The sequence below is a fragment of the Phalaenopsis equestris genome, unplaced genomic scaffold (genome assembly GCF_001263595.1).
Source record: "Phalaenopsis equestris unplaced genomic scaffold, ASM126359v1 Scaffold000511, whole genome shotgun sequence".
Lineage (NCBI taxonomy): Eukaryota > Viridiplantae > Streptophyta > Magnoliopsida > Asparagales > Orchidaceae > Phalaenopsis > Phalaenopsis equestris.
The window spans coordinates 1,294,113-1,319,691 of record NW_018164951.1 but is presented as its reverse complement, the minus strand read 5'-3'; the positions used below and the strand labels follow the sequence as shown (position 1 = coordinate 1,319,691).

Genomic DNA, 25,579 nt, shown 5'->3' with positions numbered 1-25,579 from the left:
TATATATATATATATATATATATATATATATATATAATATTAACATTCGAGTCAATTCAAGCTGAACATGAACGAACAAATTTTTGTTCTTGTTCAACTTGTTTATATTTCAAGCTTAAAATTTTTTTCGTATTCAGCTCGTTAGACTTAATGGAGGAGTTGAACACAAGTTACCTAACGAACTGAACATGAGCTATTCGCAAACAACAAGCCAAATTGGTGGAAAAATTTTTTGTCCGGACTCCGGACGTAGCTCTATTTACAGACTCCAGTAATATGTCACCACATGTGCTACATCACGGAGGTTATTGTTAGGTTATTGAAGTGAAATTGATGAGGTTATTAGGGGTTATTGGGAGGTTATTAGGGGTATTGTGGAGATTAATGTGGTGGGTTATCAAAGTGGAATCACAGATGTTATTGAAGGTTTATTATGGTATTATTGTGGGAGTTATTGCCTAGAGTTATTGAAATGAAACCACAAAGTTTATTGGAGTGTTATTTTTGGTTATTGTGGGTTATTGCACAAAGTTATTGAATTGGAACTGCAGAAGTTATTGAAAAATTATTGAGTTAATTATTGAGTGATTATTAGGATGTTATTGAAGTTAATAGCCCAATAACCCATTAATAACTTCTCCCAAAATAAATTCACGGTATCACTCCACTAACATGTTCAGTTTCACTTTAATATTTTTCGAAGGACTCTGATATACACACACGACAGCCGTAGGAAAATCTCGAGAAAAGCCTTCTTCCTTGTCGCATATCGTTTCACTTCGATCTCAGACCTCTCCCGCCAAACCCTTCCCATGAACTCCGTCTCCTCCGCCTTCAGATGCAAACTGCGCCTATTTCCGGCAAATTTTAAGTTAATCTGCACCGCTTCTCTTGATTCCAGGCATTCTCCACACAACTTTCGTTGCAGAAAGCCTGCAGCGCTCACTGGAACATCTAGGGTTAGGATTAACAATGCTGAGCTCAAGGAGAACTGGCTGGATTCATTTCCCTATTTGTGAAATGGGAAGGCTTCCCGTTGAGGAAACAGAACAGCTCGAGGGGGTTTCTAGCCCTAAGTGGGTCATTGGGATCGATCCGGATGTTTCAGGGGCTTTGGCTCTAGTGAAAGAAGATTCTTCTGGTTGCACAGCTCAGGTCAGCAGCTTTTGTTTTTTGTTCTTTTGCATTTTCTTTTGATTTTTTTTGCCCTTTATGGCTTCTTTTGGTGTTTGAAAGAAAATGAATATTTTGTTTTTTAAAGTTTTGTTTGTGAAAATGAAATCATTTCACATGACATCAATGTTGGTGTTCAAATCTAGCAACAAAATGGTGAATTTAACTATTCTTTATAATTTTCGAAGCCTGCTTTTTACCTTCAAGTAAATATATGAGCCCTTGACAAGTTTCTATGTCCTGCAAATGTTGAAGTTGAGAGTGGCTAGCATTGTTTCGTTTCAGTTTTCATCAAAGTGGAGCATGCCTTTCCAGCAGAAACAAATCTAACTCCTAAACTTCATTTTTTACATACATACCACCTTACCTATTCGTGAAAAGTGTATTTGACTTTTTAAAAGTTAAAATAGTGGCATTTTATGTGATATGAAAGATTTGGGTGATATGAAAATAAATAAGAATTGGGTGTTATGTATGTACATGCCCCTTTGTTTTTTCAATTACATAGCTACAGAGGAGTTCATTTTGCAATCTTACTGTAAGTTTTAAAGTTGGTTTATCTAATTCTTTTGATAATTTATTGTTCTGTTATTGGGACATGTTGTCTTGTTCAAATTTTGGTTTTTTTGTAACACTTTGATAACATGTCTTATTACCATCAAACTATGGCACTTCTAACTTAGCATTTTGTTGGGGAAATTACATACATAACACTCGAAACATTGTTATTTACAAATCTAGCACCATCTTTCATTGATTTTTCAAATTCTTACAATCTCACTCCAATATCAAAATCCACGATAAAACCCCAACCCATATTTTTCATTGTTATCAAATTCTCAATGGTTTGATCTGTGTAAATGCATTGTTTCGGTGGTTCAAAAAGAATAACGTTGATGCTAGTTTTGTGAATAACAATGTTCTGAGTGTCGTTTATGTAGCTATCCCTTTGTTTTATATATGGTCTATTTGGGGCAGTTCCGCTGTTTGAAGAAGTTGTTGTGAATTTTCTGTAGAAGAAGAAGTTGTGGTGGCTATTACAATTTTTTTTTTTTTATATAATCTAACTGCAGCAGCTACCCAAGTAGTCAGATCTAGTGGCAAATGCAGCTTTTGGCTGCAGTTTTTTGAAAAAAGCACACAAAATGAGTTCTGTCAAACAGAAAAAACTGTGGTGCGGCACTACATCACAGCCCCAAACACACCCTTAGTTTTTTCGTAGAGATATTCGTGATGTTATTATTCGTATTCTAATTGCTTGAGCAATGAATGCAGTACTTATTAGTCGAGCTTGCAGGTGTTTGACACCCCCTACTTGCAAGTCTTGGTTGGAAAAAGAACTCGAAAGCGCATAGATGTGAGGTCTATTGTCCAATTGCTTCATAGTATTGGCGCTCCACCTGGTATGATTTCTGAAAATAAAAAATATATATATTGGAAACTTTACATGCACACCACTCAATTCTTATGTATTTATACTTCAAATTTTACATAAATGGCACCTTACATATGCATGAAAAGGTGTATTTCTCTTTTTAGAAGTTACAATGGTGGTATGTTTTATGTTATAAGAAAGATATGGGTGGTATTATCTTTATTATTTTTTCGATTATGTTCATCTCTGGCTTGTCAAAAGTTCAAATTGTGAAAATTATTTAGAATGCTCGCTGATTTTATGTGATTCTAAATCATTGCTGAATTTCTTAGATTATTTCTATCATTTTGTTATTGGTTATTATTTATGTTCAAGTATTGTCTCTTTATATTTATTGGTTTAAAGCTGGATTAAATTGTAGCCTGTGAATCCACAAATTCTTTTGCATGAATGCTTATTGTGCATTGTATTTGTTGCATCAAGAAATTCTAATTTTGGATAATATTGTTTGAAATTGGTACCTAATTTATGATCACGTCATCATGCCAACTATTGGTTGGACGTTAACTCGATCAATAAGAAATTTTGTTATTTAATTATGCAATCTAAACATAATTTGATAGGTTTTGATTCTAGCCAGCAATAACATAAGTTACATAACTATCGTAGCGTTTAAAACTACATCTCAATATTTGATCAGAGATGATGCTTTTTGAAAATTTTCAGGTTGGATCAATGATTTCAAACATTCCTTTTGAAATATATAAGTATCCGATTTTAAAATATTCAAATGTGTTAAATCACAATTGATTCTACATGTTTAATATTATGGAGATGTGTATGGAATAATCACAGGTTGGTATGAAACATAAGCTTAAAAGAGAAATATTGTCATTCAATGAATATATGAATCAACTATATAATCAAAGTCAAATTAAGGATTTTTAATAAGATAACTATGGTATGCATTAGCATTATGCAAAGTTATAGGTTTTTGAGGTAAACAATATTTGCCTTTATAGAATTTTATTTCTATCATTTGTTTCATTAAAATTCATTGCGAGAAATTTAGGTTGAACTAAGCCATAACTGAAAAAAACTTACGTAAATGTTTACACATATTTGATTTTTCAGAAGTATTATAGTCGTCTAATTTGATTGTCATGCCAATGGTTAAAGTTCAAGAAAAATCAATAATATCCCTTTTAATGTATAGAATTAATCTTCTAACAAAAACTAACTAGTGTCAAGGCTTTATGCGAATACTTAATGTTGTTTGCCTTAAAATAAGCTTAAAGCTCATCAACAACAACAACAAGAAGCCTTAAATGGGATCGGCTACATGAATCCTTTTTCTTCGTTGCATCCTATTGAGTGTCATATTTTCAATTAATTCTAATAAATTAAGATCATTTTTTATATAATATGTCCAAGTCTTTCTAGGTCTAACTCTTTCTATCTTAACATAAGTCGAATTAAAACATCAAACCTAACCGGATCTCCAGATGGTTGGCTTTTAATGTGACCAAACCATCTAAGATGACTCTCCCTAATTTTGTCTGTCACTGGAGCTACACCAACCCTATCACGGATATATTCATTTCGCATTTTGTCTCCAAGTGTAAAGCTACTCATCCACCCAAGCATTCTCATCTCAAAAACACTTAACATAGTTTTATGCTTCTCTTTTAAAGGCCAACATTTTGCGTCATAGAGCATTGTAGGTCTCACCACAATCTTATAAAATTTTCTTTTCAATTTACGTAATACTTTTCTATCACACAATAGGCTTGAGGCATTCCTTCACTTCGATCAACAAACTTGAACTCTACTAATTACATCCCCATCTATATCTCCATCGCTTTGAACAATAGACCCGAGATATCCAAAGCGTTCAATCCTTTTAATAATTTGATCACTCATAGTTACAACTTTGTCACTACAGGCATTACTACTAAAATTACATCGATGTGTTCAATTTTAGCTCTACTCAAACGAAGGCCTTTAAACTCCAAAGTAAGCCTCCATATTTCAAGTTTTTCCTAAGCTCTTTATCTAGTTTTATCTACTAGAAGGATATCATCAACGAAAAACATACATCAAGGTACATCCTTTTGTAAATGTCTAGTAAGCGCATCCATAAATAAAGCAAAAAGATATGGGCTTAAAGCTAATCCCTGATGTAATTCAACTGAAATAGAAAAATATTTGATTAATCCTCCTTCTGTTCGAACATAACTAACAAATCTAGTATACCTATCTGTAATGACTTGAATATAAGTCTTATCAACGCCTTTCTTCTCTAGTACCCTTCAAAGAATATCTCTTGGAACTTTATCGTAAGTTTTTTGTAAATTATTAAAAATCATTTGTAGATCCTTCTTATTTTTTATCTACTTCTCTATCAAACCTCTCAATAGATGTATTACTTTCATAGTAAACTGACATAAATCCAAACTGATTATGAGATTTCTTTGTAATACGTCTTAACCTATGTTGCCTCTCTCATAATTTTAAAGCATGACACAATCAACTTAATTTCTCTATAATTTGCACACTAGTGCATCCTTTTTATTCTTAAAAATAGACCAAAATACCTTTCCCCACTCTTCATGCATCTTTTTTATTTTTATAATAATATTAAAGAGTTTTATAAGCCGAGAAACTCACAAATCTCTTAAGTAGTTTCACACTTCAATTGAGATATTATCAGGTCCTACAAGTTTTCCATTCTTTGTTTTCTTTAAAGTATCTTCAATCTCTTTTTTACTAATGTGACAGTAAAAATGAAATATTTTATTATTATTAACGATATTAAAATCACTAAGGTCGGTCGTATTTTCAGAAACGTCATTGAAAAGTTTATCAAAATAACTCACCCACCTATATTGAATATTTTTTCTAAGAAAAATATTTTTTGATTTTCATCTTTAACACACTTTACTTAAGTTAAATCTTTACTTTTCTTTTCTCTTTATTTGACCAGTTTATATATATATATTTCACTTTCTTTAGTATCTAATCTATTATAAAGAGATCTAAAGGTAAAATTTTTAGCGTCACATATTATTCTCTCAGACTCCCTATGGGTTTTTATATTTTTCCCAGTTTTCTATGTTTTTACATTTAAATCTATTTTTATAACATAAATTCTTATATTTTTTTCTTTTTTTGCACATTATTATTCCACCACCTATTAATTTTATTTATAAAAAATTTTTCTTTTAATTCTTCAAGTATATAGGACGCAATGGAGAAAAAGGATTCATGTAGCCGACCCCACATAGTGGGATTAAGGCTTTGTTGTTGTTGTTGTTGTTGTTGTATTCTTCAAGTATATTCTTTGTCACTTGTTTAACAGTGTTGATACTTTATCACATATAGAATTTACTTTTTCGTAAACAACCCTAATCTTGAAATCTTGAAGCTTACTCGTAAAAATAATTTTATTTGTCTTTTAAGTGCCTCTATTTAATTCTATGACAGTGATTTGTAGCATTCTTTATTTTATAACTCTTCATCTTAAAATTCAAAATTAATTATCGATGTTTACTTAAATTCTCACTTAAAATGAACTTACGATCTTTACATTCTTGACAATATCTTTTTCTCATAAGAAAATAATCAATTTATGTTTTATTAGATTCATTCTTTAAGTAATAATATGCTCATCTATTTTCTTGAATAAGTATTAACAATAACAAAATCATACGCTAAAATAAAATTTAATATAACTTCATCTTCTTCATTAATCACTCCAAAATGTAGCCACCATGAATATTTCTAAAATCTTTTACCGCTCTTTTGACATGTTCATTTAAATCTTTTCCAATCAAAATTTTTTTTTCAAGTGGCATCATTTGTATAAATTATTTTAGGTCATTCCATAATTTTTCTTCAGAACTTATATCTAAACCTACTTGATGAGCATAAGCACTTATAATTTCAAAAATCTTAGTATCAACAACAATCTTAAGGGCAATAATTCTTTCTCCAATTCTTTTAATTTTTGCAACATCATATTTCACTCTTATTTATAGTTACACCTACACGATTTCTAGCATGACTCTTGCTTGAATATCAAAGTTTAAAATCTAAGCTATCAATTTTCTTATTATTTTCTTTGACCCATTTAGTTTATTAAATGCATAAATTATTTATTTTTCCAGGAATCATAATATCAGCTAATTTCATTAATTTACCTGTGAGAGTACTTATATTCCAATATCCTATCCTAATATTAGTTTCATGGATTAACTTCTTTACCCACAAACGTCTGTAATGTTGGAATTCTTACTTATTCAACGCTACACTCAGATGCCGGTCTAGCGACTTTTGCTCACTTTTCACTGTATCTAGGTCATATAACATGTTGCTTCTAGTGTATGCCCAAGTATTTACACAATAAGCAAAAAGATTTATGTCATGATTTTTCGACAAATTTTACGTTGGCTATCAACTACCTAACGCAACCCTTCACTTTTCACATTCGGGGTTTGGGACTGGGCAATGACAGTGTTAAATGTTAAAGTTCATCAATCTGGTTAAATTTTAAATGTGCATTTTCCTAAAATCTATGTTTTTCCCCTTTTTTTTCTCTTGCCATTTCGTTTAGTTATTTTAAGAAGATTATTGTTGCATATAAATATATCATGATTTCATAGTTTGTGTGCGTATAATTTCTTTATTATCTTTTTCTCTAGAAATTAACTATAGGCCATCAGTAGTATCCCTAAGATATTACTTTAGTTTTTTATCATTTTCATTAGTTTTCTTATATCTTATTATTCGTGTTATTTGTCTAATGTGCTTGACGATAATCGTAAAAAATTGCCTATTAGTTATCACATTTTCAAGCTTTTTTCTTATGCCAATATGATTTTTGTAAATTTTAAATGTGATAAAATTATGTTATGTTTAAATCTAATATAAAATTTCATCAGGATCTTTTAAGAAATTGATGCAATTAAATTTCCAAGTCCAAGGAAAAATTATTTGCAAAATAATTTTTCTTTATTAATTTAGATTTTAATGTGTCTGATTTATACCTTATTTCATGTGCAAATTGTCAAATTCTTCTTTGGCTTCTTCCTTTTTTCCATCTTCTTATGATCTACATCCAATCCTCTGCCAAATAAGTTTATTCGGCCTTTTTAGCCTTTTTATGAATCAATTTTGGATGATGAAAATATTTTCATTACTGAGGTGTATTCCAGCAAGGCAGTGGCAATCAGTGTAATCGGGTGATATATTCTTTGCAGAAAACACAAAATTTAGGCTCAAATTTGCTTTATAAATATCTGATGCTAAATTCATTGGAAGTTAAAGATTCTTAAAAAGGGCATGTTAATGTGAAGGTGCTACCATAGGAGGCAGTGCTTTGCTTTATTCTCTTCCTTTGATGTTGATATTTGGTATTATAAGAGGAAGAAATTGCAGGGAGTTAATTTGCAATTATTTTTTTATCCAAATACTAGGGATTCCTTCTTGTTGTTTGTGCTTCTCTATTATCATGGCTAGGAATTGAATTATGGATTTTTTCTATATCTATAAGTGGGTGAATAGCTTTTTGTTTTATCTCCCCATGAATATGATTTTGGCTATTCAAAACCTTTTTTTTTTTTTATCACACAAGCTTTGATATTTTGTTATCTATCGTTTTTGTAATCGGCAAATTGAACGATTTAGCACTTACCATAATAAAGTTATTTTTGCAATAAAGTATTCCTTTATTTAGATGATATTTTCATAAAAAAATTTGAGATTTATGAAAAATCTTGTTTAATACTATGGTTGCACTTAAATTGTAATAATACCTTTAGTTTGCATCATGTATATACTAAATGTCATTTGATTTGTGGCATGTGACAAAACATTTATAAAATTCATTTTCAAGGTTCTTAATAAGTTTAATCGTTAGCAAATGAGTGTAGCTAAATCTTTTAGTATAAATTGTATAATTAATTTGCTACCTATACAAATATTAAATAAGTAAACTGTTAGAATAGAACCCCAAGATATTTCTTATTGATGCAAAGAGGGGTATAAATACCCTTTATAGGATGTACTAGTAAGGAAATAAATAAAAGCAGAATAAAGGAATAAAGGAAAGAAAATAAAAGCAAATAGAAGTACTTAATACAAAATTCTGTATTAATAAATATTCTAATATTTTAATACTCCCCCTCAAGTTGAAGCATAGGTAACAGTCATGTTTAACTTGGATTTGAACTCATCAAACAGTGACCAATGAGGGTTTTTTGTGAGAATATCTGTCATCTGACCACTAAATGACACAAACGAAACACAAATTTACTCGGGCTCGAGCTTTTCCTTATTGAAGTGGCGGTCAATTTCTACATGCTCTGTGCGATCATGCTGGACAGGGTTGTGAGCAATGCATATGACAACGTTGTTATCACGGAAGAACTGTAGGGGAGTGGAGGCAGTCATACGTAGTTTGTGGAGCATGATGCGTAACTAGCCAACTTTACGAATTCACAGGAATATGGATCGAAATTCGGCTTCCGCACTGCTCCGAGCAACTACAGACTGTTTCTTACTTTTCTATGTGACCGGGTTCCTCATACAAATGAACAGTACCCCAAGGTAGATTGCCTATAATGGACAGACCTGGCCCAATCCGCGTACGTGTAAACTGCAGTAGAATGGGAGGTTTGGCGAGAAACAAAACAAACGTGAGCCCGATGTCCCTTTTAAATAGTGGAGAATCTAGTAGATAGCTTGAAGGTGGTACTCGTAGGGACCATGCATGAATTGACTGACTATCTCCACAGCTTGGCATATGTCGGGGCATGTATGGGTAAGATAGATGAGTTTTCCTATAAGACGTTGATAGTGAGTTTTGTTTACAGGACAACATTGAGAATATCAAGAAGTTTTTCATTTGTATCCATAGGGACAACTATTAGTTTGCACATGAGAAGATTGTTCTCTGTCAAAAGGTCAATCACATTTTCACTGAGACATACAAATACCCTATGATAACCGAGCAACTTCCATGCCTAAGAAGTACTAGAGAGATCTGAATTCGTACCTTATTTGTGGTAGGGTCAATGCGTTGATACTCCTTTTGATTGGCAGAGTATCCGAGGAAAACACATTTTATAGAGTTGGGATCAATTTTACTGCGAGTAGGAGTTGTGTTCCGAACAAAGGGTATGCATCCAAAAATTTTAGAACCTAAAGTGGAAAATATCTGATTGTTAGGAAAACACGATCTCAAGACGACTAAATGGGTACGAAGGTGTGAATTTTTTAGTGTACTTTATTGATGAGATAAGTGGCTGTAAGAATGACGTCATTTCAAAAGTAGTTTGGGACTTTTGAGTGAAACATAATAGAGCGAGTAACATCGGGGAGATGTTGATTTTTTTCTTTTAGCTACCTCATTTTGTTGAGTGTCAATACATAAGTTATGATGAATGATACTCTTACTTGCTAAGAATTCTTCTAATATTGAGTTAAAAAATTCACAATCATTGTCAATTCGAAGAACTTGAATAGGAGTTTTGAACTCGGTCCAAAATGAAAGAGTAAAAGTTTTGGAAAGTGACAGTCGCTTCAAATTTGTCTTTAAACTAAAGATCTAGGTCATTTGAGTGTTGTCATCAATCAAAGCAAGGAATCATCATTTATTGATGTTGATTTTTATTTCAAATGAAGTAATAAGAATGCCTTTCAGAGTGTCCAATATTTGTAGATCATTACCTGTGAGAACAATATCGTCAACATAGATAATAATGATAACTATCTGTCTGCTGGAGGAATGTCGGAAGAAGAGAGCGTGGTCTGATTGGGCCTAAGTGAATCCATGGCATACGACCACCTTTGTGAATTTCCCGAACCATGCTTGTGGTAATTGCTTCAATCCATAAAGAGATTTTCGCATAATACAAACCTGTCTGTGGGAGGCAGTAGAGTCACAGCCTTGAGGGAGGGTCATGTATACCTCCTCTGTAATACCATTCAGGAATGCATTCTTGACATCAAGATGAAATAATGGTCCATTCAGATTCATTGCAAGAGATAAGAGGACCCGAATTGTGTCTAATTTAGCAACTTAAGTAAATGTCTCCTCATAGTCAACTCCGTAGGTCTGTGAGTATCCTTTGACAACCAACCGTATTTTGTTGCGTTCAAAGGATCCATCAGATTTAAACTTGATACTAAAATTTCATTGGCATCTTACAGCTTTTTTCCCTGACGAAGATCAGCAATGCCTCAAGTATTGTTCTGTTGAAGATCATTCATCACCTCAATGACGACAGCTTTCTAGGTTGTGTCTGCTAAGGCGGCCTCAATAGTAGATGGAAGCTGATGATTAGTTAGGGTCGTAGCAAATGCTTTGTATGTTTGTGATAATCTGCGAAGAGAGACAGTTTGTCATGGGATAGAGAGAGTTTATCCGATTGCATACCTGACTAGAGGAATTTTCCTCTTTTGGAGTTGGCGCAGTGCTGGGGATGTCATCCGAAGGGGATTCAGGTTCCAGCAAGGGGTTAGCAAGCTCCAAAGTAGGTGCATCAGAACGAATGCGTCGAGTGTAGACATGGAGAGTGAGAGGTGGTGCGCATGGATCTAAAGGGACAGAGGGCTCCTTAGTGGTAGGAGACGTGGGTGGGACATCCACAGGAACTCAAGAACTCAAGCTCCCTCTCACTAAGGTCAAGTTAGGAAAGTACGTAACACTTTCAAAAAAAGGGACATCAACACTCACATATACCTTATTTGTGGTAGGGTCAATGCGTTGATACTCCTTTTGATTGGCAGAGTATCCGAGGAAAACACATTTTATAGAGTTGGGATCAATTTTACTGCGAGTAGGAGTTGTGTTCCGAACAAAGGGTATGCATCCAAAAATTTTAGAACCTAAAGTGGAAAATATCTGATTGTTAGGAAAACACGATCTCAAGACGACTAAATGGGTACGAAGGTGTGAATTTTTTAGTGTACTTTATTGATGAGATAAGTGGCTGTAAGAATGACGTCATTTCAAAAGTAGTTTGGGACTTTTGAGTGAAACATAATAGAGCGAGTAACATCGGGGAGATGTTGATTTTTTTCTTTTAGCTACCTCATTTTGTTGAGTGTCAATACATAAGTTATGATGAATGATACTCTTACTTGCTAAGAATTCTTCTAATATTGAGTTAAAAAATTCACAATCATTGTCAATTCGAAGAACTTGAATAGGAGTTTTGAACTCGGTCCAAAATGAAAGAGTAAAAGTTTTGGAAAGTGACAGTCGCTTCAAATTTGTCTTTAAACTAAAGATCTAGGTCATTTGAGTGTTGTCATCAATCAAAGCAAGGAATCATCATTTATTGATGTTGATTTTTATTTCAAATGAAGTAATAAGAATGCCTTTCAGAGTGTCCAATATTTGTAGATCATTACCTGTGAGAACAATATCGTCAACATAGATAATAATGATAACTATCTGTCTGCTGGAGGAATGTCGGAAGAAGAGAGCGTGGTCTGATTGGGCCTAAGTGAATCCATGGCATACGACCACCTTTGTGAATTTCCCGAACCATGCTTGTGGTAATTGCTTCAATCCATAAAGAGATTTTCGCATAATACAAACCTGTCTGTGGGAGGCAGTAGAGTCACAGCCTTGAGGGAGGGTCATGTATACCTCCTCTGTAATACCATTCAGGAATGCATTCTTGACATCAAGATGAAATAATGGTCCATTCAGATTCATTGCAAGAGATAAGAGGACCCGAATTGTGTCTAATTTAGCAACTTAAGTAAATGTCTCCTCATAGTCAACTCCGTAGGTCTGTGAGTATCCTTTGACAACCAACCGTATTTTGTTGCGTTCAAAGGATCCATCAGATTTAAACTTGATACTAAAATTTCATTGGCATCTTACAGCTTTTTTCCCTGACGAAGATCAGCAATGCCTCAAGTATTGTTCTGTTGAAGATCATTCATCACCTCAATGACGACAGCTTTCTAGGTTGTGTCTGCTAAGGCGGCCTCAATAGTAGATGGAAGCTGATGATTAGTTAGGGTCGTAGCAAATGCTTTGTATGTTTGTGATAATCTGCGAAGAGAGACAGTTTGTCATGGGATAGAGAGAGTTTATCCGATTGCATACCTGACTAGAGGAATTTTCCTCTTTTGGAGTTGGCGCAGTGCTGGGGATGTCATCCGAAGGGGATTCAGGTTCCAGCAAGGGGTTAGCAAGCTCCAAAGTAGGTGCATCAGAACGAATGCGTCGAGTGTAGACATGGAGAGTGAGAGGTGGTGCGCATGGATCTAAAGGGACAGAGGGCTCCTTAGTGGTAGGAGACGTGGGTGGGACATCCACAGGAACTCAAGAACTCAAGCTCCCTCTCACTAAGGTCAAGTTAGGAAAGTACGTAACACTTTCAAAAAAAGGGACATCAACACTCACATATACCTTATTTGTGGTAGGGTCAATGCGTTGATACTCCTTTTGATTGGCAGAGTATCCGAGGAAAACACATTTTATAGAGTTGGGATCAATTTTACTGCGAGTAGGAGTTGTGTTCCGAACAAAGGGTATGCATCCAAAAATTTTAGAACCTAAAGTGGAAAATATCTGATTGTTAGGAAAACACGATCTCAAGACGACTAAATGGGTACGAAGGTGTGAATTTTTTAGTGTACTTTATTGATGAGATAAGTGGCTGTAAGAATGACGTCATTTCAAAAGTAGTTTGGGACTTTTGAGTGAAACATAATAGAGCGAGTAACATCGGGGAGATGTTGATTTTTTTCTTTTAGCTACCTCATTTTGTTGAGTGTCAATACATAAGTTATGATGAATGATACTCTTACTTGCTAAGAATTCTTCTAATATTGAGTTAAAAAATTCACAATCATTGTCAATTCGAAGAACTTGAATAGGAGTTTTGAACTCGGTCCAAAATGAAAGAGTAAAAGTTTTGGAAAGTGACAGTCGCTTCAAATTTGTCTTTAAACTAAAGATCTAGGTCATTTGAGTGTTGTCATCAATCAAAGCAAGGAATCATCATTTATTGATGTAGCTATGAGTGCGAGAAAGTCCCCATAAGTCACTGTGAATAAGAGAGAAAGAAGCGTAAGATGTGTTTTTGTGGGGTGGATTAGGAAAACGATGATGTTTAGCTAACTAGTAGGTTTTCCATTTGAAATTAGATGGATTTTTACTAATAAACATCAACAAATATAATTGTTTTAATTATTGGAAACTAGGATGACCTAAAAGACAATGTAACAACATAAAAGGACATTCAGTGTAATGACGTAATTTGCAACTGCTAGGTGGAGTGCCCTCGTTCTTTGTGCGTCAACCCTCTTAGCAGTTTCAATCATCTTCCTCGAATGACAACCTTGAAAGATAGACATCAGTAGAAAAATGAGCAATACAATCGATGTCATATGTCAGCTTACTGACGGATAAAATGTTACGCTTCAATAGATGTACATGTAACTCAGATTTTAGAGTTAGACTTGTTGTTTAACAGCAGACCCTTTCTAGTAATGGAACTTTGGGACCCGTCAACAATTTTAATAGTATCTTTTCGCGAGCAAGGATAGAGGTCAAGAAGGTTTGATTGATGGACTAGAAGAGGCCGAAGAGGTGAGTGTCATAAGATTGGTACCTTGATAAACATGGACGGTTGACGGGCTGAAAGAGAGCTAATTGGATCCAAGCAGCTTGATTAAGTGTTTCATTTGATTTTTAAGAGAATTGAAGGATTCTGGATTGTTCTGGGTAGAGGTTGGTTGTACTGTGTTGGATTCAAAAGTTGTAGCAAGACCCCCAGCAGCATATGTTTTTCCCCAAGTTTAGAACCGCTCCGTCGTTGGTTCAGCCTGGAAACCAATAGCCTTTGCTCGGTCGGTAGCAGTTGCCAACACTCTGGTTTGCTGGATTTTACTGGCCACGACTGGGCCAACTTGGGCGCCTTCTGGCCTTTCACATATACCTCCTCAATCTCGTTTGGCACGTCTTGCTCTCAAAAAAGCTCATTTTTCACGAACAGTTTGGCTTGTCGAAGAGTTCGTGTTCGATTCATTCGATAAGCAAACGAGACGAACATGAATAATTTTTTTTCGTTTGGTTTATAAACAAACCAAACACGAATAGTTATTTGTTCAATTGTGTTTGAATCATTATTGTTCGAAATATAAAATAATTTAACATAATTATATATAAAAATTTATCATATTTTAAAAATAATTATATATTCTAAAAATTTATCATATTTTAAAAAAATAAATTTTATAAATTTTAATTTGATCTTCATGTTCGTCTCTTAGCTTATTTTAAATTCTGTAATTTCGTATTTATCTTTATGTTTATCTCTTAGCTTAATTTTTTTTATATTTCTTTTAAATTTATTTAATTTCTTTGAGTGAAACCTAGTTTTTGGGAGTGAAACCTCGCATATTGCCTCTATGTCTGAATTTTTTTATGGATGAGATATGATATTATGTTTTTATTGTGAGTTGTGTTTCCGCTATTTTGCATTTGTGTTGTGATTCATACATGTTTAAACATTAGTTTCATATAGATTTAAGCTTTTGAAAGATTTCAAACAATTTGAACAATTCAAATAGTTTGAACACTTCAAACATTTCAAACAAATCAAACTGAATACGAATAGTAACTTCATGAATAATTTCAAACACATGCCTATTTCAAACACACTTAATTTCAACCGAACACGAACACGAGTTCTGTTCTTTCGTGTTCGGTTTGTTTACACGCCTACTCCCAAACCACCGTGCCGACCCTGCGATCAGTGAGCTCAAGGTTTGCTTTTGCAACCACCAAAATTTCAGAGCCCCCGGCCTTTGCTGATGCTCAGTTTCCGTTCGACCTTGTGCCTGTTCTTCGTAATCTTAACAATCAAGTGAGTGAATACCAGGAGGTTGGAGAGGTTGAAGCGAAGAGAACAAAGGAGAAATCCATGTTAGTATCGTTCTAGAGGTGATGCAGATTTACACGGATGGAGATACACAAATGCTGCCAATGAAGAAGCAGCACACACTGAAACAAGTGTAAAGTATGCTGGGAACATCTTGCTCCGAAGGTTTCCAAACTGGTACCTTGGTAAATTCTTAAATATGATGATGCTGCCGATGAACCCATGGGACTGTGCCAAACGGGGTCGCGAAGCAGATAAGATGGGCGCGCTTTGCAAGGGATATGACTACTGTGGGGAAGTCCCCCTTGACTCAAAGACTTCCGGTGTGAAGACCACCTCGACCTCGAGGAATCCCGTCAACCACGCCATAGGAGACCATCGGATTTTTCCAAGTGGTTGCGGTTACGACTCTAGGAGGAAGACGAAAAGCTTAGAGGAGACAAGTTCTGGGCACAGTCTGACTGGAAACCTTCTTGAACAGCAGCTCCAAATTAGTGGGGATGGGATAGATATGATGGGAGAACAGAGGCTCTAATTAGAGAAGGCTGGGCCCCAATTGCTCGGCAGAGGAGGCGTGAACTTGGCCCACTCGATTTGGGGAGAAGATAGTACGTGTGACTGGCCAGCCGGCTGGAGCTTGGTTAGGGCCATGGCCCCATGGTATTTCTTATTGATACAAAGACGGGTATAAATACCCATTACAAGATATAATAGTAAGGAAATAAATAAAAGCTGAATAAAGGAATAAAAGAAAGAAAATAAAAGCAAATAAAAGTAATTAAGACAGAATTCTGTATTAATAAATATTCTAATATTCCAATATAAATCACATATTTAGCCTTTAACTAAAAAATTCTATTTAGTTATGATGCCTGTTGCAATGCATGTTCTTATTCTTTTGAAACCTTATGCTTATGCTTTAATTTTGCGTCATTTACATACATACCACCCAATTCGTATGTATTTACATACCTAACACCAAAACTTACTATTTATGTGTATACCACCCAAATCATTCTCATCACATAAATAATACCACCATTTTTAAGGTTTAAAATTGAAGTATACCTTTTTATGATAGTTAAAGGTACGTTAAAATTGAAGTTTAGGTGTTAGATATGCAAGTACATAGGAATTTGGTGGTAAGTATGTAAATCTTCTTTTATTTATTCATGCCATGTTACTATCGTCTATACTTGCTTGTGAGTGTTGAACTCCTCTGCGACTTAGCGTTATGTGCTCCTTTTGTTCGTGATTTTCTTCTATTTTTCTTCTAATTTGTTCTCTTGGTGCTGTTTGCCATTCATTAACTGAAAAAATGATGGCTGATACATCAGGAACGAGAGCATATATTGAGCAGTCAACTCCATTTCCACAGGATGGAAAACAGGTCAGAAAACTTTACTTTTTAGATTTATATCACTTAAATCTTTCATATCACATCAAAAATTTCGCAATTTTAACTTTGTAGAAGTGAAATGCACCTTTTCATGCATAGATATTGAAGTTTAGTTGTTAGATATTTAAATACATAAGAATTTGGTGATATGTATATCTTCCTAATTTAAACTTCATTTACCAAGTTCCAATGTAGCATCATGATAAAAATTTTTCTGTATTATGCAACCTTGATAAAATAATGTGATGGTTGCTTTGTGCTGATTGGTTTTTGTAGATTCTTCGAAGCAAATCAAAATTAAAATGGGCATTGACATACATCGGACACAATTCTTACGTGTTTACATATGTCACCCTGAAACTTTCATATTTACACACATAGCATTCAATTCTGTAATATCACATCAAAAGTAGCAGCATTACTACTATTTAAAAGTGAAATCCACCACCAAAGTGTATGTACATATGAAGTTTTAGCCGTGAGATACGTACACACATAAAGAATTGTGTGCTAGATATGTAAACTTCCCGAATAAAAATGGCAAAGTGAAATCCACCACCAAGGCTGTAAACTTTTTATTTAAAAGAGCTTTTCCTTCTGGGCTTCACTTCAGTTTATCCAGCAACATCAATGAATGTATCTGTGGATTACCAAAGAATCAGAAGAGTGCACTTGCATGATTAATATAGCACTAATTCAATGTTTTATGATTGAGCTGCAAAATTAACAAATTCAACGTTTCATGATTGAGCTATAAAATTAACAAGTATTAAACTTATCATAGTGTTGCTGTTATTGTTCTCAATCAACTTTGCTGAATACTTCTAACAAGAACTCTCTCTTGGTAAATGAATATTTCAGACGAGTAGCTGAGATCTTCGGGGGAAATTGATTTTGTCGAGGAGAAGATTTTGATTCTCTTAATCAAGCTCATTTTAAATACACGATGTCCATACCAAACTTATCGTACTAAGCTTGTAAGGCAACATGAGACAGTTTATAGCAAGTTGTAGAATCCACTTTAGATTTATTAGTTTTTTTGTTATCAAGGCTTGGATGAATATGGGTGTACAAGTTGAATACTTTCGTTGTATTTTATCTCTATGAAGCAAATTTATTCGAGATGTATTTGCATATCTAACGTCATATCAAAAATACCACAATCACTATCTTTTTAAAACAAAATAAATATTTTCATGCATAATTTTATGTTACCAAGGTGTTATAAGTGTAAATATTAAATATTAAATATCAAATTTTAGGCACTAGACATGTAAATACATAAGAATTTTCAGATATTTATGTAATTTTTTTTACTTTTTTTTTTTTGGGTGCTTTGAAGGGGTGGTGGAGTGGGGGATTCACATACGGATTGTGGATTGGGATTCTTGTGGCTTCCGGCTTCTCAGTTGTTCCCATAACTTCTCGTCTTTGGAAGGATCAGTTCCAAATTTTTGGGAGCTCCTATAGCAAGGTTAGTGCACACTCTGATTGCCTCACCCCATCTTAGAATTCTAGCTCATTTTCTAATTTTTGAAGACTAAACATCATTTATGTTTTTAATTAATAAATAAACAACCTTTTACCTTTGATTATGATGTACAAAATGAAATTTTTACAATCATGTTCGCCCGCCCCTTTGTTGTTATTATTTTTTGCTTCAATTTTTTTCGTTCATTTCTTCTGGCCGACTGTTGCGGGTAGGAGTGTAAACAAACTGAACTTTATCGAGCTCGGTGTTTATTTGTGTTCAGTTCTTTCAAAAATTCATTTTTTGTAATCAGCTCGTGTTTGAAATAGCTCGTGAATATCATGTACGTGTACGACTCTATTCTAATTCCTTTTTTGGTTTGCAACTCATGTTTGACTTGAATTTAGCTTGAATAATTTATAAAATTATAAATTGTAATAATCTTTAATTAAAGCATAAATATCCATAATATAAAGGTTATAGTAAATTTTATTTATCTAATTTTTTTTTTTATTTTGAGCCAAAACGAGTCCAAATAAGACTAGGCGAAGCTATATTCATGTTCGGCCTGTTTCAAAATTGAGCTCGAAATACTTACTCTTGTTCTGCTTGCTTGATTAATGAACTAATCGAACACGGTGCTAATCACGAATCACGAACGAGCTTTTTTTGATAGCCCTAGTTTTATTCGCAAACTCATAAATATCGCTTTTTATCAGGATGATAGCAGAAAAACAGCATCTACTCTATTTCCATCAATGAGCTCCTTCTTGAAGAGGAAGAAAGATCATGGTATTTCCATTCTATATTCCTTGGAACACATTTTATTTATTTATTTATTTATTTATTTCATTTGACATTATATATTTATTATTCTCGCATTAAAAAATAAATATTTATGCAGGTCGTGCTGAGGCTCTTCTCATTGCTGCTTGCGGGAAGGGTCTAAAGCTGCAGTCGGAAGATACAATTTCTTCAGATCATGACTCCAAATAATTTCTGAATTTATGTAGAGGTGAGGGTGGTTTTTTATCTTGAAGATTTACATACATACCACTCAATTCTTATGTATTTACACAGCTAACCTAAACTTCAGTTTTTACATAGCCTGTATTTCACTTTCTATTTAAAGTTAAATTAATGATATTTTGTATGTGATATCAATTATTTGGGTGGTATAAATGTAAGAAGTAAAATTTATGTGTTAGATCTGTAAATACAAAGGAATTGGGTGGTATTAATATAAATGCCTTTTATTATTTTTGAGGTGATTTGATTCTTTAAAATTTTGATTACTTTATAAAATTATAATAAGTATTTATAAAAAGTCGTATAAAACATACCCATTACATGTTGATGTGAGGAAGGAAATCAAGGTAGAATGCTGAAATTAGTTTTATATATTGATGTAGGGAAGCATCAGGCCTTCATGAACTCACCCAACCACAAATTAGATTAGATATATAGGAATTGTGTTTAATCAAATGAATTAAAGAACATTAAATGTGAATCAGTTCAAGTGTAAATGAGCCAAAAATTAAACACTTGAAATATAATTAAAATTTTGGAGATATTATAAATAGATTTTTATCTTTGTATAGGAGAGGGGAATGGTAGTGATTGAAGAGAGCTTGTACTCTAGAACAACATTTAAATTTCACTTAACCAGTTTTACCAATTCACCATCGACTGACTGACTCAGCCAAATTGCCACGAACAACCACCATCACCGAACAATTACCGACTGATCTGCACCAACCAAACTCTATCATTGAATCACCACTGCCCAATCATTAAAGGCCCAAGTGGCATAATCTTCCGACATATACCACAATTCATATGTATATATGTAATACCTAAAGTTTGATATTTACATTAATAGCAACTTTGGTGTCGCAAGACTATGCATCACAAGGTGTATTTCACCTTTAAGAAGAAGTAATAGTGGTATTTTCGGTGTAGTACTAAATGTTTGAATGGTATGCATGCAAATAAAAAGACTGAAATGCTAGATACGTAAATACATAAAGATTTGTGTGGTTATGTAATGTAAAAGGCCCTATAAAACAAAGAAAAACTATCGTTGTAGCCAAGAAATTATTTTGCGTTTAAGCTCAAGTGGCATAACCTTCAACTCTCAGACGTGGATTTAATTCTTTTACATAATAATTTTTAAATTAAATATTCATTAATTCATAGATTATATTTTTATATTGTCTTATGCCCCTCATATGTAGCTTCATCTTCTACAAATATGTCTATTCATTCATGTATAATCGAAGGAACCTTTGATTTGAGCTTGATATGTCTTTGAAGTAAGTACATTGAGGCAATGATGATGTAATTGGAGCCATACATAAGCATGTTTAATATTTACATTGAATATTTAGTTCTCAGTAATTTGAGCTTGATATTAATATTTTTTGGCTAAATAAAGAGTATATTACTGCAAAATTTTACTTTCATTTAAAGAAACAAATGTATTACAAATTTATAATTTACAAATTAAACCAGAATACAAATAAAAATCAAAATAAAAAAAATAATTATATTGCATGTTAACCTTTACAAGATAACACTTATACATACCCTTATAGCTTATACACACAATACCAAAAAAAAAAAAAAAAAATTACTCTGATTTTGTACTCATTCATTCATCTTTATGCTCGATCGACAATCCAATTAGTAAGTGAAGAATTATGAGCCGGTAGCAATCTTGTACCTGCAATTCTTAATTATATATTAGTACAAAAAATAAACAACAAATTGGTAACGAAAATAAAAATTAAAATGTAATTATTAATTAAAGCTTAGATTATATATTATGAACTTAAAATTATTTTCATGTAGATCAACTATATAATTGCATGGTTTATCTGCCTTCCGAGAATAGTAAAATTAGAGTTAGTATCTAAGATGTCAATTTAAATTCCAGAAACTATTGTAATCTTCCATTATGATTTGTAGTGTTTGCCTTCCAAAGCATAAAATAATAAGAATAATAATCCTGAGCAACTTTATTTGTTCTTATCTTCAAAATGGTTGCATACATGAATGTCATGCCCATAATAAGATGTTGTAATCATCATAACATCTAATAACATCTTAACCAAATACAAAAAAATAAACAAAAAATTATAGCTTAAAAACCTTACTCCCAGCACAAGTGGAAAACCAATAAACCATAAGGAGAGAAAAGGCTCAATGCCAGCATTCTATATGTGAAAACCAGCAGTCAAAAAGGCTCATTGCAACTACAGCATTCTGGGCATTCTGAGCAAGCTCAGCATCACAGAAAGTTCAGAAAATGCTCTAACTGTAAATTTTCGAAACCAACTTGCCAAAGTAAAGACTTCAAAAATGCGAAAAAAAAAATTCGCTCCCTTTAATTGTCTCAATCCGTAGAGCTTTTCACATTCTCAGCCGTCAAGTTCCATCATTTCACCCAATTACAGCAACGATATTTGTGCATCACCAAAATTACGCCTTTATGTTACTCTTATGCTTCAAAGTTTCCAAAGCAACATACTAATCCTATAAACATCTAAAGGTAATAACTTTTACATTTTAACACGCCCTAAGAACTTACTAGGTTTCACTATCATTTGATATATTTCTACCAATCAACTAAACATGTGGCCATTATAATTTTGATGCATATTATAAATGCTCTCTTATAAGAGAACAGATGCAAAAAATAAATGTGCTGATTCAGAAAATGACAATTTTGATGTAAATAAAGAATCAGCTGTAAAATCACGGTTGCATGAATGGCCCCTCCAGTCTAGAATATTAATGAAATATTCTTCATTCAAACTAAAAAGCCGAGCACAGTTTACTCCATCAAAATGCTAGCCTGTGGTACCCCATAAATATCAAAAAGAGAATGGCAATACAATTGATAAAACATTTTTTCAACATGAAAAACTAATATTCAATTTAGTTGTGGTGCGTAATAAGTGACCAACATACATAAAACCAAAAACCAGTTTTACAACATAATAGAAACAAGAAGGAACCAGAAAGGGTTGTCCAAGAACGCATTGGGAATCAACATTAGTTAACTAACTCTGCAACCTCCCGCTTTTTTGCACAGAATCATGTTTCATGACATTGTTCATCTTATAAAGCATTTTTTTTTTCAGACTAAAATATTTTAATTGAAGATAATATCGACTGAAACATCTCTATATCGACTGAAACATCTCTAAAGCAGTTCAATTGACATTTCATGTAAAACCAGAACAACTACGTTATAGAAACACTGTTTCCAGTTGTTATCCACCTTCAATATTTGTATTTATTTGAATTTTCTCCTTAAAAATAATATCAATCCATAGTAGCCAATAACCAATTAAGTATTAACAGTCACAAGGAAAACTAAATTTCAAAATTCATAATATTGTTGTATTTATGGCGTAATTGTAATTAGAATTGAATGGTTTGTATGTAAAAATTAAATGAAATGCTAGAGACTTTGTTAAACCATCCAAAGCAATGACTCAGAAATGAAATCTCTTCTCCAAAATAGCAACTTAGAAAAGAAATCTCTTCTCCACGCAGGCAATTAATAATTAAGTACAACACAAATAGCTCAACAAACCAACCATTGAATAATAATTGTCCAATATTAAAATAAAGTGCATGTAATGAAAAATAGAAATGAAATTGTTTCTTCAATCTTTGAACCGCATGGTAGTCAGCAGTAGAACTGTCAAAATGGTTCGCTCGCAAATAGCTCCTGTTCGGTTTGTTCGTCAAGCCAAACGAGCCGAACACGAATTCTCTTTTAAGCTCAAAATGTAAATGAGTTCAACACGAACAAAAATTTGTTAACTCGTGTTCGGCTTGAATATATATATATATATATATATATATATCCAAAAATTAATTATAATTAATTAAAATTTAAGGAAAATTGTTATATTTTAAAAAATTAATTCCTATAAATTAAAGTATATAATAAATTATTAATAATAATATATTCCTATTAGTTATATAAATATTATATATTTATATCATATAAAATATATAGTTAATATAATACATTATATATAAAGAAAAAAACCTTAAGCCCCGGCCTTCCCCTCCCCTCTCAAAAGCTTTCGGGTTCAGTAACCTCTTCTGCTTTTGAGCCTTCTCCTTCTCAGCTTTGGGTTTGTCGTTTGTGTTTGTTTTCTAATCTCTACTTCTATTTGTCCTCAAAGAGTCAGCGTTGGCTCGGTTGCTTGGTATTCTAGCTTGGTTGCTAGATATCCTAGCTTGGTTGCCTGTTTGGCTACCGAGGTGTTATCTTTGAGTATGTTTTCTTTACTATTTCATATTTATCTTCAGGTTCGCCTTTTAGCTTAATTTTTCTTAAATATTTTTAGATTTCCTTAGATTTTTTTGAGTGAAACCTTGTTTTGATGTTTTGGTGGTGAAATCTCACATATTGAATATAGATCTGGTTTTTTCTTTATTGATGAGATATGATATAAGGGTTTTGTTGTGAAATTTGATTCGGTCGGCTATTGTGCATTTATGCGGTGATTCATGCATGTTCAAGCATTTGTGTTGTGAATCGGCTATTGCCTCCAGATCTGATTTCTTTATGAATGAGATCTGATATATTGTTGTTAAATTTGAGTCGGTTATTCTGCAATTGTGTTGTGATTCATACCGGTTTGAGCATTAATTTCATACAGATTAAAGCATTTGTGTTGTGATTCTGCTACTGCTTCTAGATCTGATTTTTTATATGGATTAGATCTGATATAAGGGTTTTGTTGTAAAATATGATTTGGTTATTGTGCATTCTTAAATGTCATATGGATAAGATTAAATATAAGTTTTAATACACTACAAGTTTAATTGTTTAAGCAGTTTGGATGCTACTCTTTATGCTCAAAATAGTTAGTGTATAATATACACAACTTACATTAGATGTCGCACTTATAATGATCCGCTACTCTCATAGTCTGTGTATTGGATGCCACACTGTGTACTGCATCACTTTACCTGACTTGTATACTGCATAACTTACATTACATATGATTTTATACCGTTTGTATATTGCATCACTTTATTTTGGTAAAGCATAGTGATGCAATATACAGACGGTATATTGCGTGAATGACCATCCATTTATAAATTTATCTTCTTGCTTATGCAAAATGACAGAACTTGCAGTGAAATATAAGAGAAAAGAAGATGTATACCATAAAACTTTTCATGTGTAATTGCCTTTCTGAAACTTTTGCTTAAAGTATTCGCCCAACAACAACAACAACAAAGCCTTAATCCCACTACGTGGGCCCAATTCAAAATATTTACATCAGTGCTATTTTTTCACAAGAATTGGATTTCAAGTAATTTAGAAGTTGGAGGATGTTGTATCTCATTAGTTGCCATAATAATGCTTGAAAAAAATATGATTAGGGCATGAATGATAATTTCATGATCCATAGTAGGTGTTCGTATGCTGTGAGTTGGCTATTGTGCATTTTCAATATCAGCTGTCATGGGTTATATTTCATTATTATTGATGTATTTAATTATTATAAAGTGGGTTTATTGTTTATCTTAGTTTTTATTTTACTACTTACTAGTTACAATGCCTAGGCTGGTTTTATTATTTACCCTCACATTTCGCACACAAGTTACTTCTTAGTGGAAATTCATCTCCTTATTGGCATGCAGAAGCCTCAAGCTCGGCTATATGAGTCTTCTTTGGAAACTAGTTAACAAATCCATCGTGTTGCTTTACTTTTGGACAAGTTTGCCCCTTCTGTGTACAACAATCATAAAAGAGAAAATTCATTCTATTTGCTTCATAATAGTAGAAATTAGAGAAACTTATTTGTTATTTTTTTCTTAGAAAATATGTCTAATTCCTTTCAATTACAAAATATCCCTCGTATAAACAGCACTTCATCTCATAACCATGACTGATGGGATTCTAACCAAATTTTTATGTGTTTATCTGCATTGATATATGTGTCAAGTAGAATTATAAATAGCCTATTTTTTCCCTTAACCTTTTTTCCATATTTTCTTATGCTCACAATATTAGTGCTTCGGTAGCCACCTTTTTATGTCAACCTTCTATATAATTAGTAAAAAAAGTAATCTACCTATAATTGCGAAGCCGATTCCGTGCTGCTTTAATTTCCTTAAGGTATTCAATAATTTCTTCATGTTAGTAGGGTGCATAGACTGATAACCAAATATTGCAACATTTGTAGAAACAACACTTTAAAAAA

General features: G+C 33.0%; 1 protein-coding gene across 2 annotated transcripts; it reads left to right on the top strand.

Moving 5' to 3' along the window:
- Positions 1 to 685: 685 nt before the first annotated feature.
- On the top strand, positions 686 to 19,431 carry LOC110028429. 2 transcript variants are annotated; one of them, XM_020730263.1, is made up of 6 exons: positions 686 to 1,155; positions 2,471 to 2,576; positions 16,800 to 16,852; positions 18,204 to 18,335; positions 19,052 to 19,124; positions 19,237 to 19,431. In XM_020730263.1, the coding sequence occupies exons 1-6, from the start codon at positions 973 to 975 to the stop codon at positions 19,326 to 19,328; spliced, it is 639 nt and encodes a 212-aa protein (XP_020585922.1). In that variant the 5' UTR covers positions 686 to 972; the 3' UTR covers positions 19,329 to 19,431. The 2 variants fall into 2 exon arrangements, with proteins under 2 accessions (XP_020585922.1, XP_020585923.1); XM_020730264.1 differs by lacking the exon at positions 19,052 to 19,124.
- The last annotated feature ends 6,148 nt before the right edge of the window (positions 19,432 to 25,579 follow it).

Bases quoted from the DNA above. Each gene is read 5' to 3' on its own strand.
- LOC110028429 (XM_020730263.1), top strand. From the start codon at position 973: ATGCTGAGCTCAAGGAGAACTGGCTGGATTCATTTCCCTATTTGTGAA. The intron at 1,156-2,470 runs GTCAGCAGCTTT...TCGAGCTTGCAG, and splicing joins CTTCTGGTTGCACAGCTCAG to GTGTTTGACACCCCCTACTT. The intron at 16,853-18,203 runs GTCAGAAAACTT...GGTGCTTTGAAG, and splicing joins TTCCACAGGATGGAAAACAG to GGGTGGTGGAGTGGGGGATT.